The following is a 19453-nucleotide window of genomic DNA, read 5'->3' as shown; positions in this document are numbered from 1 at the left end:
ACTGTCTGCAGCACTAGGAGAACTGGTCCTGCCCCTCACTGTCTGCAGCACTAGGAGAACTGGTCCTGGTCCTGGTCCTGGTCCTGGTCCTGGACCTGACTGGCTGCAGCACTAGGAAAGTGGGCCCTGCCCCTCACTGGCTGCAGCACTAGGAGAACTGACCCTGCCCCTCACTGGCTGCAGCACTCAGGAAAGTGGGCCCTGCACCCTGCCTGGGCAGCACAGCAGTGCTGACCCTATTCACAGGTGTACAAGTGAATGGCCCTGAGAATGTGAGCTTAGGAGATCTGGCTCTGCCCCTCATCTGCCATTTGGTGGTGTGGGCCAGGGAGAGATGCCCTCCACCCCTCCACACCCCACCCCCACCCCTCCCCACACCCCCACCCCTATCCTTCCCCACCCCTACCCCCATGGCAGGTGAGAAAGCTGGCCCAGTACGACCAAGAGAGCTCTCCCTGCCCCTCACCAGCTGCAGCACTTGGCAGAGTGGCCCCTGCACCTCACCTGGGCAACACAGTAGAGCTGGCCCTGATGGTCTAAGTGTGGGAGAGCCAACCCTGAGGTCGTGAAAGCAGGAGAACAGCCCCACCCTTGCTCACTGCTACAAGAGGTGAACTCTGGGCAATGCTGGAGAGCTCACCCTGGTGGGGAGGATGGAGGGTGGGAAAGAGCCGGTGGGCTGACCGACCCTACAACTACCCAGGACCAGGGTTATGAGTGGGCCCACCCCAACACCTGCCCGCCCTATGATCTGTGGAAGCATGTGAAGGGGCAGATTCTGAAGACCCAAAGCTGCAAGATTTCCGTGACACAGGGCAGCCACAGGATAACCAGGAGGAGTTCCAGTGAGGGCCCAGCACGGATAGTGTTGCAGAAACCAGAGGCCTGGAACCAGACCAATGACTCTTTGCAATGAACACTTGCATGTAAAAATGTACAGATAAAAGTTTCCTGCGTGACTGTGTCATACTACTGCTTCCATGACGAAATTTTTCCTTTATTTTTTTCTCTTAAATTTTATTGGGGTGGGGGGTGCAAGGGCAGAGAGCAGATACAAAGGGACAGGTAAATGAATGTGACCAAGGTGCATGATGTGAATGACATGAAGGAAAAATAAAGTTTTAAAAAAGTCTAAAAAAATACTGAAAAAACAGAATTTAAGTAATTCTCAATAAATTTATTCCTATCTATAGTCTCATCTACATATTTAATTCATGACTTTCTTCCAGTGTTCAGTAATAAAATATTTATTTGGATTAATTCTAACTAACCTATTAATAATGCACTGTGTGTGATCATTAAAGACCAGTTTTATGAAATAGTTTGGGGGGATGGGAAAATATAGAGTAGAGAGAAGAAACAGAACTTAACGCCTGGGCTTGGAGTGACAGCTCGGCAGTTAAGATCATACACTGCCTTCCCAGAGGACCTGAGTTCAACTTCCAAAACCAACGTCAGTCAGCTCACAATCACCTGGGACTGTGGCTCCACGGGATCCGACACCTTTGACCTTCTCTGGGCACCTTCACCCACCTACACACAGACATACACACATACCCATACTTAAAAGTAAAATAAAATAAATATTAAAAACAAAAGGCAAAACAAAAACCTAATGCTATTAATAGAAAAACAATATTTTGATGCTACAGAAATTGTAAAAAAAGATAAAACCTGGCCATTATATTTGTCCAAATTTCTCTAGGCACCACTTGAATAGTTTAGTTTTCTCATCAAATAAAATGTGAGTATGTGTCTACAGGCAGGTGGGGTAGAAGAGAACACTGGCAAGGAGAACACACTCTAAAGTCTTTCCTTTTCTGTTCTGTATGCCATGGAAGATTTCCCAAGCGTTCCTCAAGTGCTCTGAGTTCTAAACGCCTACCAGTGGTTCCGTGTGGGGTCCTATCTGGGCACTTGCTTGGAGGCCGCTGCGTGTGGAACGAGGCTGTCCAGCTGGTGCCGATGTCCTGTCTTAACCAGCCATTCGTAGAACTTGTTCTCCACAAGGACCTGGAACTGCTTCCTCTGCTCCCTGAAGTGGCGATTGAGAGCGAAAGCATTTAAGAAGACAACCCCAACAGATTGACTCCCACGATACCTAAGATCTCAACACAACTGAACGACTATTTCTAGACAGTCTAGATAGTTAGAGCACAGGGAAAGACAGTGTCTACAGGTGCGTTTGCTGGCAGATTCCTACTGAGGACAAAATGAACGAGGCAGTGTTCTGACTGATGGGAATAGATCATAAAGAACAGAGACTGGCCCTGTCCAGGATGGCAGCTGTGATCTGTGTATACGTCCCTGTCAACTGTATACCCTCGTAGGGAATACGGGAAAGAGGCAAGATAAACACACAGCATGCAGTCAAGTACTTCTAAGAACTGCTTGTTGGAGCACGGTGGGACATCAGATGACAGTGCAGCATTACCCGGAGGGCTGCTGTAGACAGAGGGTGGACAGAAGATGTCTGTCCAGTAAGACACTTGACAGATGTCGACATGAAATGATGGAAGGAGCAAAAGGATGTGGACCGACTACCAGACAGAAGAAACGGAAATGATAAAGGCCTCACGTGACAGCCTGATGTGGGTAAGAAAGACAAGAGCAGACCACAGCTGGGGACAGCTCACACATCAGCCTGGCTGTGTTGTGTTTCTGCAGGACACAGTCCCACAGGACACCAACAGCAGACAGGGCACTCGGGAATGAACAAGAACCAGACACTCCACAGTCCCACTGAAGTCCAAAGGGAAATAAATGTGGTGAGACCATAAAAATGGCCCCTCCTCTCCCGGACGAGTGGCTGCTGCCGCTCTGTTGCTTTGGATCCACCCATCGCAACTGTCTTACAGATAAAATCACGAGGCGAGAATACTAACCTGCTCATTCCCATCCTCCAGTAACACAGCGCCGAGAATACCAACCCGCCCAGTAACGTCGCGCATAAAATACTAACCTGGGATTCAAGTCCTGAGAAAAGATGCACATGCCATTTAATGGGTGTGGCTGGCTGGCGACTGTGAAGTCCCACCCAGTTTCACACGCCCGGCCAACACTGACTCGAGAAAACACTCACTTGGTCAGACGAGCCTCCTGCACAGTTTTCTGCCAGGTCTGAATCTTCTGTTCTCGCTGAGCCAGCGCTTTCTGGTACTCCGAGGGGAGACCCCCGGGGATCTCCACCGTGTCCCCTTCCATCTCAAAGGGAATAACAAACACGTAGAACTCACAAGGCGGCAAGAGCCGGAAGACTCTTGTGTCACTGCTTTCTCTGCACACAACCATCGGGTCATCCCAGTAGTTGGGGACCGTAGCAAGGCCAGTCCTGGCCATATGGTCCTCTAGCATTGGGTAATGGGTATGAAATGGGGCCACAGTGACTCTCTGGTTCCCAGAGAGAATGAGTGGGCGTGACGGTGTCATAATGTGGAAGGTGCAGCTAGTTGTAGAGGAGATGGACAGCCGGTGGCAGACAGCAATGACCTTTAGATTCTCACAGTCATGGAGGTGAAGAGACGTCTCCACAGGACCCAGCACAAAGGTGCTATTCCTGCATTTTTCAATTGTCACGGATCTGAAAAATGTTAAAGGAGTTAAATTCTTCTGAATGAATTACCTAGAGTAAAATTCTGACTTAAAAAAAAAAAAAAAAAAAAAAGAATCCTGGGGCTGGAGAGATGACTCAGAGGTTAAGAGCACTGACTGCTCTTTGAGAGGTCCTGAGTTCAATTCCCAGCAACCACATGGTGGCTCACAACCATCTATAATCAGATCTGGTGCCCTCTTCTGTCATGTAGGCAAACATGCAGACAGAACACTGTATAATAAATAAAACAAATCTTTTTTTTAAAAAACATGAACCCTGTCCAAAGAAAATATGAAAATGCTTACCGCAAGGGGGAGAGCAAATATATGAAAGACTCATTGCAGCGATGAACCCTGACGTGTGCTCCTACTAGGGTGTCTGAGCTCTTGGCCAGTGTTTGCCTGTATACCTGGCTCATCACGACCAGGCGGTGCATTCGAGGGGCCACGTGAGCATTGCAAGCAATCTTCGCTCTTCTGGTCGCACCTTCAACTATTTAAGGAAACACACAAATAATAAGATGGTTGCAAATCAAAAAAAAATCAAACAACAAAAACATGTGACCATGAGATTATACATGTTTACATGTATTCATGCCTAAACTCAAAATATATGCAAAGAAAATATATTAGATTTAAGAGTTAATGGCAAAGTGGTGTTTACTGTTCTTTTCTATATATCTGTAATCTTTCAAAATTCGTATTAAAAATGTAAACCTATAATACATTCAAGATTTCTAATAAAGCTAAGATGCGTTTTCTTGGTTACCTTTTAAGTTAAGTAATGTGCCCGAGGTCCTAAACTAGCGACAGATCCGCACAGCTTTCCCTCCAGGATGCCTCACTGTGTCCTCCCAATCACAATGGACTTCTCAGAATGTCCTAATATCAGGTCCGCAGTCCTCTGAACTTACCAACAGCATCATTCCACAAATTCTACTTGAGTTCCTGTCTTCACCCCAAGATCACTACTACTTGAGAGCACATCTTACCTCACAGGGTCCCTTCTGACACATCAGTTTGAGATTTGCGTCTCTGCCTGTACCTCCAACATTTTATGAAATCAGCCTATACTGGGCCAATGTGGAAATGATATACAAATATGCTAAAATTCTTCTTTTAAAAGACTTAGTTTTTAATTGCACATATACCATATACATGACGTGGTTATGTAGAAAAATAGCAGTGAAAAAGTTTTTAAAAATGTTGTTATCCTACTACCTCTGTTAGCATTTCAATATGGTCTGTGTTGGCCTCGAACTCACAGAGATCCACCTGCCTCTGCCTCCCGAGTGCAGGGATTAAAGGCGTGTGCCATCATGCCTGGCTAATATATTTTAAACATCTATAAGGAAGCTATTTGTGTGCCTATCTTTGAAATTCTGAGAGTGTGGAAACATAGCTTACTATATTGTTTTTTCTCAACAACTTGGCCTGGCACCTGGCTTAGTAGCACAGGTATCTGCAGACATGTTTTCCTGGTTCTTCTCAAGAGTCCACAACACTAGAACCTATCTGTTAGGCACAATGGACAGCCAGGGATAGACACTGACAAAAAACACTGGACTCTCGCTATTGCTCATACGATTTCTACTTTAGAAATACATTCCTTGCCTGTGTCTATGCAGCTAAAAGCCCCTCATCTCTATGCCAACTCTGAGGCAATGTCTACTGGCTGGCCAAATTCTGCTGCTAAGTAGGAAATAAAAAAGCCTCAAGCAAATAAGCACCTGGCTGCAAGGGGGAAGGAGAATCCAGGGAGGACAGATTACAGTCATGTGAATCCTGACAAACCCCAGTCAACACTGAGGGTCCTGCAACACAGTACAAGTCACATACACAAGGTGGGTGTCGGGATTCTGCCGTGTTCCAGCTGCATGATCGCACATGCCGAACAGCTCAGGAGCTTGACAAGGGGTCTTGCGTCTTACATCATCAGTGCACGCTGTTGATTACATGCGTGCAGTGTGGTCAGCAATCTGCGCATGCGTGGCGTAGCTCTGTAAGCCCACCTGCGCCTTAAAAAGCCATGACTCAGAGCCCCCACCTCCTCTCTGTTCTGTTCTCTCTTCCCCCCACCATCTTTCTCTCTCTCTCTGCACGTGCTCCTTCCCCAGGCCTGGTTCTCTTGTCCCCCCACCCTACCCCTCTTCCTCCTAATAAAGCTCTGATACTGACACTGGGTTTGTCATGACCTTTTGCGGTAACCAGTGCCGCTTATCATTCTTACAGTGGGTCCTCTTTTATACGGGGTATTTCTTATTTACTTACTTAATTGGTTTTTTTCCCTTAATGTTTATCTTATGTGTATGGGTGTTTTGCCTGCATGTATGCTGTGTACCACATGCATGCAGTGCAGAGACAGGGTTCACCATGTAGCCCAATTTAGTCTTATACTTGTGATTCTTCTGCCCTGTCTTCCAAATGCTAGATTACAGGTATGTGCCACTGCACCAGGCTAGCAGACATCTGACCGTTCATACAGCAGAAAACAGTAGGTTTCTTGGTTGGTCAATTTAATATTAGATAAAATACACTTGAAAAAATACCTTGGTGAGCCCAAGCCAATTTCTTTCCAGACTTGAGGCAAGCAGATGGGCCATATGGATTTGCAGTCAAACAGGCTCTCAACCAGGTTTCCAGCTTGTACAAAGAGAACGTCTTTGAGATCTTCGAGAAGCCACTTTCTGCGTGCAGCGGCTGCCACAGTGCAAGTTCATGAAGGGGATAGACCTTCCTGGTTCTGCTCACAGTGCCTTCGATGAGGAAGCTGAGCGCCAGGATGGCATCTCGAGAGAGCACACTACTGTGGGTTGAGTGGAAGGATGCAGTAAGTTGTCCTGGGTCTAGAAGCAGCTCGAGGATATCCGACAGATGGTCACAGACAAAAGCCTGGTGACTATAGTCATTCCAATTCTAAAACAAACAAAGAAAAACCACTGAACAGAACAAAGACATTCTGTAAGAAAAAACTTGGTATTTTAATTATATTGTGTTTATATGCTGTCTCATTCTCTCAAAAGAATGTAGGTAGCTAGGTAGAAGTGACCTTTGTGTTAGAGTATTTGTTAACTAATGCAAAAGCACTACAGATTCCACAACCCCTCATAAAACAGGCTGAGACCAGACTGTTTTGGATTTTTTCAGACTTTGTAAAATTTACATTTTTACCCAAGGAGCTATCTTAAGGGTGAGACCAAATCATCACACCTTACACACAGCCCAAAGGTAGTTTTACACAGCATTTTTAGTATACATTTGGCTGCAATCTGATTAAACATAAAAGTAAATATGGTGGGCACTCTTCCCACAAACCACTGGGTTTCTTGATTTACAGTTACAGTTTTATGGCACCTAGATTTAACAGAAATGACCACCTTGGGAATAAGGTTTGAGTTGGCGAGTATCCCTGTTATCTGCCTCATCTGTGTGAAATACATTTGTTTGGAACCTCTGTCTGGCCTGGACTGTGCGATGAATATGTAAACCGAGTAAGACAGTTCTGTCCTCAAGGAACTCAGGAGTCCATGGTGAGAAGACAATAGAGATATAACAGACATCTGCGTAAGAGCTGTTACAGACATCTGTAAGAGCATTCTACAAGCATGAGAGAACTCCCTCATCTGAGGGAAAAAATCATGGCAGCGGAGTGTTACTGGAGTAAATTCCTGATGGATGCTGGCAGTGAAGGGAACAACTATGAACAAAAGGCCAAGACTACAGCTCTGTCGAGAGAAGGAAGTTCTGGCTGGGGTACAGGAGCCAGCTGGGAACAGGAACTACAATGGCAGGCAGGGCCAATCACAGAGGGCCTCGGACAGCTACTAAAACATGTGGACTGACTGTGCTTGCCAGGTCAGAGACATCTGAACTATACATTTCTTTTCGTTTTTTAATTTTTTTTAATTAAATTTATTCATTTATTTTACATCCCCACCATAGTCTCCCCTCCCTCCTCTCCTCTCATTCCCTCTCCCTCCTCTCCGCACCCCCCCTTGCCCAATCCACTCCTGTTCTGTTTCTATTCAGAAAGGGGCAGGCCTCCCATGGGTGTCAGCAAAGTATGGCCTATCAAGTTGAGGTAGGACCAAGCTCCTCCCCTCATGTTAAGACTTGGTAAGGCAACCCAGTATGAGGACTAGGTTCCCAAAAGCCTGCCAAAGCATCAGGTGCCAATCCCACTGCTAGGAGTCCACGGGTAGACCAAGATATACAACTGTCACACATATGTAGAGGGCCTAGGTTGGTCCCATGAAGGCTCCCTGGCTGTTGGTCCAGTGTCTGTGAGCTCCTATGAGCCTAAGTTAGTTGTTTCTGTGGGTTCCCTTGTCCCCCTTGACCCCACTCCTGACTTGTACCATCCTTCTTCCCTCTCTTCAGCAGGATTCCCCAAGCTTGGCCCAGTGCTTGGCTGTAGATCTCTGTATCTGCTTCCATCAGTTACCGGACAAAGGCTCTCTGATGACAATTAAGGTAGTCAACAATCTGATTACAGGAGAAGGCCAGCTCAGGCACCCTCTCCACTATTGCTAGGAGTCTTAGCCTGGAGTCCTTGTAGATTGGTAGGAGTTTCCCTTACACCAGGTTTCTACCTGACCCCAAAATGCGCCCCCATCAAGATACCTCTTTCATTACTCCTCCCTCTATCCAGTCCTCAACCTGATCCCTCATGTTCCCATCCCCCACCCATCCCTAGTTTACCCAGGAGATTTCTTCTATTTCCTCTTCCCAGAGAAATCCATGTGTCCCTCTTTGGGTCCTCCTTGTTACCTAGCCTCTCTGGGGCTGTAGATTGTAGCATGGTTATTCTTTACAGCTAATACCCACTTATGAGTGAGTACACACCATGTTTTGTTTTTCTAGGTCTGGATTATCTCACTCAGGATGATTTTTTTCTAGTTCCATTCATTTGCCTTCAAATTTCCTGAAGTCATTGTTTTTAACAGCTAAGTAATACTCTATTGTGTAAATGTACCACATTTTCTTTATCCATTCTTTGGTTGAGGGACATCTAGGTTGTTTCCAGGTTCTGACTATGACGAATAATGCTGCTATGAACATAGCTGAGCAAGTGTCCTTGTGGTATGATTGAGCATCCTTTAGATATGGGGTATATGCCCCAAATTGGTATACCTGGGTCTTGAGGTAGATTGATTCCCAATTTTCTGAGAAACCATTGTATTAATTTCCAAAGTGGCTGTACAAGTTTGTACTCCCACCAGCAGTGAAGGAGTGTTTCCCCTTACTTCACACCCTCTCCAACATATTATTATTAGTTATCAGTATTATAAACATGTTATTAGTGGTTTTGATCTTAGCCATTCTAACAGGTATAAGATGGAATCTCAGCGTTGTTTTGATTTACATTTCCCTGATGGCTAAGGATGTTGAACTCCTACAGCTGATTAACATGTTTTTTCTTTTAAAAAAATTCTCCTTTGGATTCCAATGAAAACAGGTCAAGGAAGAGCTGTTTTAAAGTTCAATCGATAATTCTCATTCTAATTATTATGCCCATGGCAAGCAATATGAAAACCATGATAATAAGGAATCATTGACAGAGTTCTTCTCAAGTCCACAAGAGTCCACGCCGACTGTAGACTAAAAGCAGCATGACCAGCTAGGATCTGAGGATGGAATCCAAGCGGGCGGGTGGTGGCGCATGCCTTTAATCCCAGCACTCAGGAGGCAGAGACAGGCGGATCTCTGAGTTCAAGGCCAGCCTGGTCTCCAAAGCAAATTCCAGGAAAGATGCAAAGCTACACAGAGAAACCTTGTCTCAAAAAACCAAAAAAAAAAAAAGGAAGCGTACGTAGGTCAGAGGGGAGCAAGCAGGATGTAGAGTGCTCTTCTGAGGCAGGGAGTGAGAGCTGACAGATACCAGATACAGCTACAACTAGAGTACGCTCACAGGGCAGGCTGTAGCTTCCCCCGGCCTACGGGGAACAAAGAAAGGTAGACTGGACTGTGGGGACACACGTTCATCTCCCAAGCCAAAGCAGAACCAGCTCATTACAGAGCAGGAACTGGCAAGTCATCTGCTCCTCTTTCAGAGGCCACAGTCTCCCCATACACCTGGTCCTTGTATAAAAGGTCTGCACTTTAAGTTTCTAATCTGCAGGTCACTCGTGGGCCTCATGGCTATTCTAATAGGCCCCAATACTGCATAAGTATCCACCATCAGCTAGCAAGTTCTTCAATCTAAAGGACTGATAGCTCTAAGTCATCATTTCAAATCAGACCAATAAGAGTCAGGCATGGAAGTACAGGTTGTCATTTCAATTTCTTGGGACACTCAGGCTGGAGGATCACATATACCTAGGAGCTTGGGACCAACTTTATTAATGAGATTCTGTTTCAACAAACAAAGTCAATGGTGTAACAGTGAAGAAGCTACTCTGCTCAAGAGTCCATTTTTCGATGTCCCTTGGGCCTTAGGTGTAGGGACTATGTCACAGATGTCCCATCTGAGGCTGGGTTCTCCATAATCACTTACCCCTATATTCTCACCACTGACGAGTTTCTGCAATAGCCTGCATTTGCTGCACAGAGAAGCTGCTTTGATGGGGGGTAAGAGATACACTTACCTGAGAATACCAAGATTCGTGTTGAGAACACAGTTAAACTATCCCGATTAGGATAATGGCAGTGGTAGGCTCTCCTGTACGGTCTGTGACTGCTCGAGCCACAGGGAGTTAGTTGGCCAGGTTTACAGTACCAAGCCGGAATTCTTGCCCTTAATCCAGTTGCTGGTTTCCTCCTAGATTAGTGCCACTATCGTACCACTGGAGATACCCTGCCAGGCCAATCACTGTTGTGGTTTGTAGGCTTTACATTCTGGCAAAATGAGCGGAACGATTGTAATTCAGAGGACCAGGATGCCTGTTGCAAGATATTATCTTCTAGACATGATAGAGAAGTTTTATCTGTGAAATATTAACAGCATGGTTGCATTAAAAAAGACCTGCAGCCACATGGTGGTGGCGCACGTCTTTAAACTCAGCACTCGGGAGGCAGAGGCAAGTGGACCTTTATGAGTTCGAGGCCAGCCTGGTTTACAGAGTAAGTTCCAGGATAGCGGGGTTGTTACATAGAGAAACCTTGTCTCAAAAAAAACAACACAAAAAAGGCCTGCAAAATGATACCAGTTGACATGCCAATGTGGATGGAGAAAATTTCACAAGGCCTCACTCATTGATTAAAAAGGTACAGGCAGTCTCTCTCTTCCACTTTTCCTTCCATGAGGTACACACCCTAGACCTCTCTCTCTCTTCTTTTCTCTCTTTCTTTCTGTCTCTCTCTTTCATATCTTTCTCTTCATTTCTCCATTATAATAAACTCTCCACATGGATCCAAAAAAAAAAAAAAAAAAAGGTACAGGTAATCAAGAGCTGCTCAGAATCATTTTTCTCTAGAGACAAGCCCTCTTGAGAGAGGTTATCCAACCCTAAGTAGTCAGCCCTAAACACACACACACAATGTATGTGCACACAGACACGTGTGTGTGTGTGTGTGTGTGTGTGTGTGTGTGTATGAACAACACTAAATGGATACACACACATACATATGTAACAACAATAATTACGAAGAGACCATCAATCCAAAGGGGTATGGTGGGAGGAGTTGGGGAACAAGAGGGAGAGGTGGAACTCATGTAAATATAGTACTCGTGTATAAAATTCTCAAAAAAAGGAAAGACAATTAAATTTTAAAAGCCCACTCATGCTATAACATAGGACTTTAAAAAAGGACTTACTTACTTATCTATTCATGTATATATGTCTTTGTGCATGAGTGTACGTGTGTGTGTGCTGGTCCAAAGAGCGCGCCAGATGTCCTCTATCACTTTCTATCCATTTGTTTTGCGGCAGCAACTCTCTGTGAACCTGGAGCTCACTATTTCCTCAGCTAGGCTGGAAGCCAGCAAGCCAACAGTTCAGCAAAGGACCTTTCTCTTCTTCTTTTTATAAAAATTATTATTTTATGTGTATGGCTATTTGCCTGCATGTATGTCTGTGCATCGTGTGCATGCCGGGTGCCTGTGGAGGCCAGAAGAAGAGTGTTGGATGCTATAGAACTCAAGTTATTTATAGACAGTGATGAGCTGTCATGTGGGTGCTAGAAAACAAACCCAGGTCCTCTGCAAGAGAAGCCAGTGCTCTTAACTGCTGAGCCATCTCTCCCTAACACAGTGCTTCTTAAACTTTTTCTATTCCTGCTTGTTTGCCTGAGAAATTTTTACATAACCCCAGATATGTAGGTATATAAACTTAGGTGCTCAATCAAACATTTACTGACAATACAGAAGTAAGAAATTTACTTTAAGGTGAAAGCAGAAGTTTGCACTGGGCAGAAGATGGAGGGTCAGCTACTTATGTGAAGAACATCTCTTTAAAAGTAGCGGAGACTGAAAGACAGCTCTGCAAGCAAACATCTTGCAGAACAATTTGCAGCTGGAGAGAATAAACAATGTATCAAAAATGGTATAGAAACTAGGGTTGCCAACTGGGCAAGGCTATAACATCTTACTGATAGAAATTCTTCCAAATTGCATGGCAATGGCATACTATCATAGCTACTTAACAACATCTGGAATCAGCCTGACTACATCTGGAATCAACTATAACCCAAGCTGTTGGGCACGTCTCTAAGGGATTGTCTTAATCTAATTATTTGCAGTAGGAAGGCCCACCCTAAATCTGGGCCACTCCTTCTGGCGGCAATCTGAATAGAGGACCTGGAAGAAGGAAGCTTTGCTTTGTGCCTGCTTACCCTCACTCGACCCTGGCTGAGGCTGGGATTAAGTATAACTTCTTCAGGATTCCAGCACAGACTAAAGACCAGCAGCTCTCCAGGAATCCTCCAGGATACAGCACCAGATTGGGACTGCAGAGACATGCAGCCTTATGGACTCAACAACTACCAGATTCTAGGCCTTTCCACTGTGAGACAGCCATTGCTGGACTACCTGGACTACATCTGGTAAGCAGTCTAATAAATCCCTTTTAATATCGGTACTGTTCCTTGAGAACCCTGACTAATACACACACCTTGTGTTGTAAAGTGGAACCCAGTAACAATGGACTTCCTTCTACTGAATGGTTCTACCAGTGAGCTGTTGAACCTGAACAAATTCAGAAATAGATTTGTTCCCATAAAGTGAAGTATTTGGATCTTAAGTATTAGATGGTCTGACCTACACCAAAAATGGAAAAAGTTACAGGTTTATAATAAAGGATCCCTTTAAGAATGATCTTCAGAGTCAGGCGGTGGTGGTGCATGCCTTTAATCCCAGAACTCAGGCAGATCTCTGTGAGTTCGAGGCCAACCTGGTCTACAAAGAAAGTTTCAGAACTTCCAGGATGGCTACACAGAGAAACTCTGGCTTGGGAAAAAAAAAAATGATCTTCAGAAAATATATGAAACAGAACCACTCTTCAATTAAGCCTAAGAATTCTGGGTATTCTGGGATATCTCCACAAGTGTTGAGGGATAGCAGGGCCTCAACCATTCTGAACACCCAGAATTTTGGCAGGTCTATTTGGTACAATATGGCCTTGCTTCCTGGTACTGTCCAGATGGACTTCAGATAATACGAAGCTGCTGTGATACACTCTTGCCCTCACAAGTGTTGGCCCACACAATGGTGTGGCCCATCGAGATGGGTTATCACATGCTCCAGTGGCTGCTACACCTTCCTTAGAAGGAGAACTTAAAAATCCTAACTACATTAAGAAATCCCAAGCTTAGATAGAGGGAAAACATTACAGGTTTGATGGAGAAATGTTTTCGAAGGTGGGGGCGGGGGGCTAAGCAAGATGAAATTGCTGAGTAAATGGAAACTGTGAAATTAATATTGAAAACAATCTTCATCAAAATGTACGCAATATTCTTTCACCAAGACTAAAGCCAGAGGAAGCAAGGATGACGGCATTGGACTTTGTGCCGTGGAAATGAATGGAGGTTTGAAAGCAAAATCAGTACCAAGAAAGCAGAAAAACAGAAGTCTAGGGCTGGAGAGATGGCTCAGAGGTTAAGAGCACTGACTGCTCTTTCAGAGGTCCTGAGTTCAATTCCCAGCACCCACATGGTGGCTTACAACCATCTGAAATGAGATCTGGCACCCTCTTCTGTATCTTTAAAAAAAAAAAACAAAAAAAAACAAATTCCAGAACAACCTGGGCTGTTATACAGAGAAACACTGTCTCGAAAAATCTTAAATAAAAAATAAACTTGAGTTAAAAAAAAAAACAAAAACAAAAACAGAAGTCTAGTGCTGGAGACACAGCATACTCCGATACAGAAGAAGCCACGCAGACCCACACACGTGAGAACCACAAAGAGGGCTGTGGAGATGGCCCAGCGTGAAAGGAGGCTTGCTTTACACCATGAGGGCCTGAATGTGGCCCCCAGCGCTCACAGTGTGAAGTGCAGAGCCCCTGGAAGGGGTGAGCAGGGCAGATGGGAGGGTCTGTGGCTTTCTGGCTGCCAGTCTAGTCCCAAAGCAGTAAGCTCTAGGCTCAATGGGAAGCCCTGTGTAGATGGTGTACCCCTTAAATACAGACACAGAGACAGACAGACAGACAGACAGACAGAAATTTGAATTCCAAACATTATTACTATTAAGAAAAAAAGAATGAGAAAGTTCAGAAGCAAATGCTAGGAACTGATTTCCTTCCTATTCATACGACATTTTCCTTCTTTTCTACTGTTTTCAAGAGTTCTGTGGAATGAGGGTAATAATAATAGCTTTGTTTCTGAAAAACTAACTACTAAGTACTTTGTAGAATTTACTGAAGGCTGCTTTGTGAAGTCTCCAGTTCTCTGGGGTGTACACTATGCCGGCCTGGCCTGCCTGCGCCTGCCATGCTGGAGGACACAGAGGGAAGTGACTGACGGACACTGTTATGCTCGCTTCCCATTTTCAAGAGTGGAAGAAATGTTTGACAAAATCCTCCCTTTTAAGGAACTGTCAAACTTAAAAATGAAGGTATTATTAGCAAATATACAATTTTTTTGTGGAAAAAAAATGGGTTGCCTTGATAAAAAATAAATTTTAAAACAATCCTTCAGAATACATGTAATTTTACTGTTTATTAAAGATTAAATTAAAGTTGCATACTACTACCATAGCCCAGGAAATAAGACCAACCATCAACAAACAGGATCCCAGGAAACTAAAGTTTCTGTCTAGCAAAGGAAACTGTCAGGAAAGCAAAGACCTCCTCCTCTCAGAACGGGAGGAGACCTTTGCCAGCTACTTACCTGACAAAGGATTAAGGTCGACAGTATACTGAGAAATCAAAAAATTAAATATTAAGAAAATAAAGAACCCAATTAAAAACGGGTAATGGGATTCAACAAAACAGTTCCAAAGAGATAGGAAAATGGCTAGGAAACACTTAAAAAGTCATAAGGGAATTCAGATGAGAACTACATGAAGATTTCCTCTCACCTCAATCAGAAGGGCACAAATAAGAATGTGTGGATGTGGCAGAGAGAGACTTCCTTACACTCTGTTGGTGGGAGCATGGACTTGCAGACTACTGGAGTTTCTCAAAAAACTAGAAAGAGGGCCAGGCATGGTGGTGCACACCTTTAATCCCAGCATTTGGGAAGGAGAGCCAGGCAGATCTTGCTGAGTTGGAGGCCAGCCTGGCCTATATAGCAAGTTCTAAGCCAGCTGGGGCTACAAGGTGAAACCCTATCTCAAAACAAACAAACAAAGAAGCAAACTAGAAAAAGATCTACAGAGTGAGTCAGCCATACTGCTCCTGGGCACATACCCAATGGACTTCACATCCTACTGGAGACACTGCCCATCCAGGTTCTTAGCTAGCTGCTCTATTCACAACAGCCAGGAAAAGAGATCAACCTAGATATCCATCAAAATACGAATAGATAAGAAAAATGTACTACATATACACAATGGAATTTTAGTCAGTTGTAAAGAAAAATGGAATAATGAAGTCTGCAGATAAATGGATAGAACTGGGAAAAATCACCCTGAGTGAGGTAACCTAGGTCCAGAATGACAAATACCGCATGTTCTCTCTCATAGTTGGATCCTAGCTTCAAATCATTTGTTTTTGTGTGCAACTTGGTGCTCCAGTGGAAGCCAGGCAACTAGAGAGGGGTACAGGATAGTTCCTGTGAGATATAGGTCACGGAGGCCTCAGAAGCCCCCCAAGCAACACAAGCTATTGTCCTTGACGCTGGTTACTCACCATAACTACATGGGAAGACCCAATTGCTGAAGACACTGGACTCTGGCTAAGCAACAGAGAAACCCATCTCAAACTGACCCGGAAACTGCCCCCCTGATGGCTGGCTTTAAGTGCCTGAAGGAACTGAGTAGGCTGCTGGGAAAGAAAAGACTTCAATGAACCCAACCCTCAATATTGAAATACTGATTAGCTAGGCAAGATGTGTCTGGGGCCGGCAAGATGACCACACAGATAAAGGTGCTTGCTGCCAAGCCTGGTGACCCAAGTTCAGGCCCTGGGAGCCACATGGCGAAAGAGGAGAACTGACCTTTGTAAGTTGTCTGACCTCCAGCCACGCTGTGGCACATCCACACTAAAAAAGAGCCTTCATATGGTTCTATGGTTTACATTTTATAGCTTTTCAACACACTTCCCACACCAAGAAAGCAGATGGAAATACTTGTTTTTCTTTAAAATGGAAAAGAAAAAGCAGTAAGACCTTTCGAAGATTCATTATATGTAACAGTTAATTATGTGAGACACTTGTTAAAACACATAAAAATTACTTAAGCAATTAACGGGGTTGAGGGGGAAAAAGTTGTTTTTGTTTATTTGTTTGTTTGTATGTTTTTGAGCTAGAGTCTTATTGAATAGCCCAGGTTGGCCTTGAACTCATAACCCTCCTGGCTCAGCCTCCCAGGAGCTAGAGTTACAAGCATACTCTACGATGCCTGGCTTCATCCAAAATACTTCTCAGTGAAGGGGAAGCATTTCCTTTACCTTACTGTGACAACTGGTCCTTTCAGTTAGGCTAGGAGACTGAGGTCTGCTTCTGGGACTGGGCCACTCCTCCCCAATCAACGATGTCCGCAGGGAGATTCTGTTTAACTGCTGGATGTACAAGAAGAGCAGAAACTGCAGGGTGTCCACTGAAAGCTGTTCAGGAAATAAAAGATGAACACACCTTAAAATACACCTATCACTTACAATTCAGTATACAGTGAACTAGGGCTACATGGCTTCTTGATCTTAAAAACATCAAACTTAGAAATGGCTACCATTTGATGCCCAGACAGAGGAATTTCTAAACTACATAACTGGAGTCACTTCCTAAAAAGCTATGGGAAATCTTTCTGAAAACCAATGTCCTTTTCAAAAGTATATTACAGGTGAAAAAGCAGCCTCAGTAATTCCAACAGTAAATGAACAATTGAAAGGAGAAAAGAAGGAAGTTCAATAAAGCATGAAGGTTCGTAGGCTGACCAAGAAAATCCAGGACACCAATCTAGTAACTGAAGTGGGTATCCGTGTGGCCACCAGAGCTGTGCAGTTCCTTATGCATGTGCATTTTGGAGGCAAATGGGCCTCAGGCTGTTGTAAAATTCTTAAAACGTTTGACTTAAAGAAAATGCTGGTCTGGCTGCACTTCTATAATCCTGGCACTCAGCAAGCTCAAGAGGAAGGATCGTGAGTCTGTGTCCATCCTGAGCTACACAGTGAGACCGTTTAAAATAAACAAAACTACATACAACCAAAACCAAAAGTCACTACTATTCTCTGTCATCCTATTTGAGGAAGGGTGTGGTTTGAAGCTCATGATTTTCACATTCCCATCCCAATATACACACAGGAGTGAAACAGTGAAGTGACATACCTGGGTCCACACTTAGATCCACCGCAATCTCTGGCTAAGAATTTCTAACCCAGTGTGCTAGTTAGTCTTTGTCAACTTGACACAAGCTGGAGGACCCTGAGATTGTGACTGGTGGCCATGTCTGTGGGGCATCTTTTTGATTCATGATTGATAGAAGACGGCCCAGCCCACCCTGAGTCACGTCAGCCCTGGGAAGGTGGTCCTAGGTTGAATATGAACGCACACGCTGAGCAAGCTCAAGGAGGCAAGTCAGCAAGCAACACCCTCTCTGGTCCCTGCTTCAGCTCCTGTCTCTAGGTGCCTGCTTGAGGTCCTGCCCTGGCTTTCCTGGATGGACTGTAACGTCTAAGCCAACAAACCCTTTCCTCTCCAAATCGGTTTTGGTCTGTGTTTTAACATAGCAATAGAGAGCAACCCATACCCAAGAAGGTGAAAAACACAGATTCCCAGATCACCCAAATCCAGTCAATCAAGTGTCAACTGTGAACTCATACATTTTAAAAAGTTAGAAAGGTTTTTATGTATCCAAGGCTGGCCTCTAATTTGCTATGTAGCCAAAGATGATCTTGAACTTCTGACCCTCCTGCCCCCACCTCCTTGGTGCTGGGGTTAGAGGCATGTACTACCACATCCAGTTTATTCAATGTCAGGGAGTGAACCCAGGGATGTGGCAATGCCAGGCAAGCACTCTACCCACTAAACTACCCCTTTCTTTACATTCTTAAATTTTCTGCAGAGATGTAAGAAATAACGCCGATCCCCCACATGCTTCACCCAGCTCCCTATCTTTAAAACTAGACCAGGATCCCAGCTAGGATCTCTATACTGAAACTGTGCAGAAAGAGAACATTCCCATCAACCAGAAGATCTCCTTCTTACCACCTTTCACCTCTCCCCTGCCTCTTGGGATCCATTTACCAATTCTTCATCTCAGTGTTTTAAGAATACTACACACAAGGAATCACACTGAGGCAGGCAAGCACAGGAGCTAGCGTAGCTTGGGGCCTCCATGAGGTTGTGGGCACCCCCACCAAGTAACAGCCTAACTCAGAGCCTAATTCCTTCACCTGACATGCTATGCACACACCACCTTCTCCAAACATTCCTTCACCTCACATGCTATGCACACACCACCTTCTCCAAACATTCCTTCACCTCACATGCTATGCACACACCACCTTCTCCAAACATTCCTTCACCTCACATGCTATGCACACACCACCTTCTCCAAACATTCCTTCACCTCACATGCTATGCACACACCACCTTCTCCAAACACTGCACCTAGCAAGCTCAGGACTCAACTCCCACCTGTGCCAGGTTACTCACACTCCCATATCTGAACAATACTGTGTGCTTCCCTGCCCCGGTAACAACAAAATTTACAGTTTCTGTTCAAGCATGGCCCCAGTGTATAAAGGTGTAAGGACTAGAAGGGCTGATCCAGCCTGAACTGGTTTTGGATGTATGCAGAATAAGGTAAAATTGTGATCTCTAGAAACCCTTTAGGGAGAATCCTCTATTTACCATCTTATGCCTATGCGTAACTGGATAGTAAATCAGATGCATTGGATTAAAATAAGATGCACTATGGGGAGGTACATATGCAGTAGGAAAAATGAATACATGATCCAATCTATCAATCAAAACGGAGACCCACCCTATCTCCAGCCCTTCCTTCTCTCATACTCCATAAGAAGAGCCTAGGCTACAGCCCAAGGCCGTTCAATGTCTTCAGTCCTGTGGCCTGCTGTCAGTCTTGACAATGTATCCCTCCTGATCTGCACTCCCGCTCTGCTCCAAATAAAATTACCTTGCTTCTTTTGTAAACCTGCAGGAGCCCTTATTTTCAATTCTTGGATAAAGAAACACCCAAGCTGGGCCCTGATCACTAGTAACAATAGGCTAACTAACCATTATTTTTGATGGATTGGCTTCTTCACAGCATATATTCCTTGATTTTATACATCTAGTTTAACAATCATTACTGCTTCAGGCAGTC

General features: G+C 44.6%; 1 protein-coding gene across 3 annotated transcripts in view; it reads right to left on the bottom strand.

Moving 5' to 3' along the window:
- Tbccd1 (TBCC domain containing 1) overlaps positions 1–19453 on the bottom strand; it is a 46833-nt gene that overhangs the window by 4206 nt on the left and 23174 nt on the right. For all 3 annotated transcript variants that reach the window (XM_052740327.1, XM_052740329.1, XM_052740328.1), the window contains exons 3-7: positions 16578–16733; positions 6141–6507; positions 3898–4084; positions 3083–3580; positions 1886–2035 (exon numbers count right to left, since the gene is read on the bottom strand). In XM_052740327.1, the coding sequence (XP_052596287.1) occupies positions 1906–2035; positions 3083–3580; positions 3898–4084; positions 6141–6507; positions 16578–16733 (1338 nt within the window). In that variant the 3' untranslated portion in view covers positions 1886–1905. The remainder of the gene's footprint in view (positions 1–1885; positions 2036–3082; positions 3581–3897; positions 4085–6140; positions 6508–16577; positions 16734–19453) is intronic.

The sequence above is a fragment of the Peromyscus californicus genome, unplaced genomic scaffold (genome assembly GCF_007827085.1).
Source record: "Peromyscus californicus insignis strain IS unplaced genomic scaffold, ASM782708v3 Scaffold_16__1_contigs__length_79575227, whole genome shotgun sequence".
NCBI lineage: Eukaryota > Metazoa > Chordata > Mammalia > Rodentia > Cricetidae > Peromyscus > Peromyscus californicus.
Note: the sequence above shows the minus strand (reverse complement) of the source record. Positions and strands in the feature narration are given on the sequence as shown.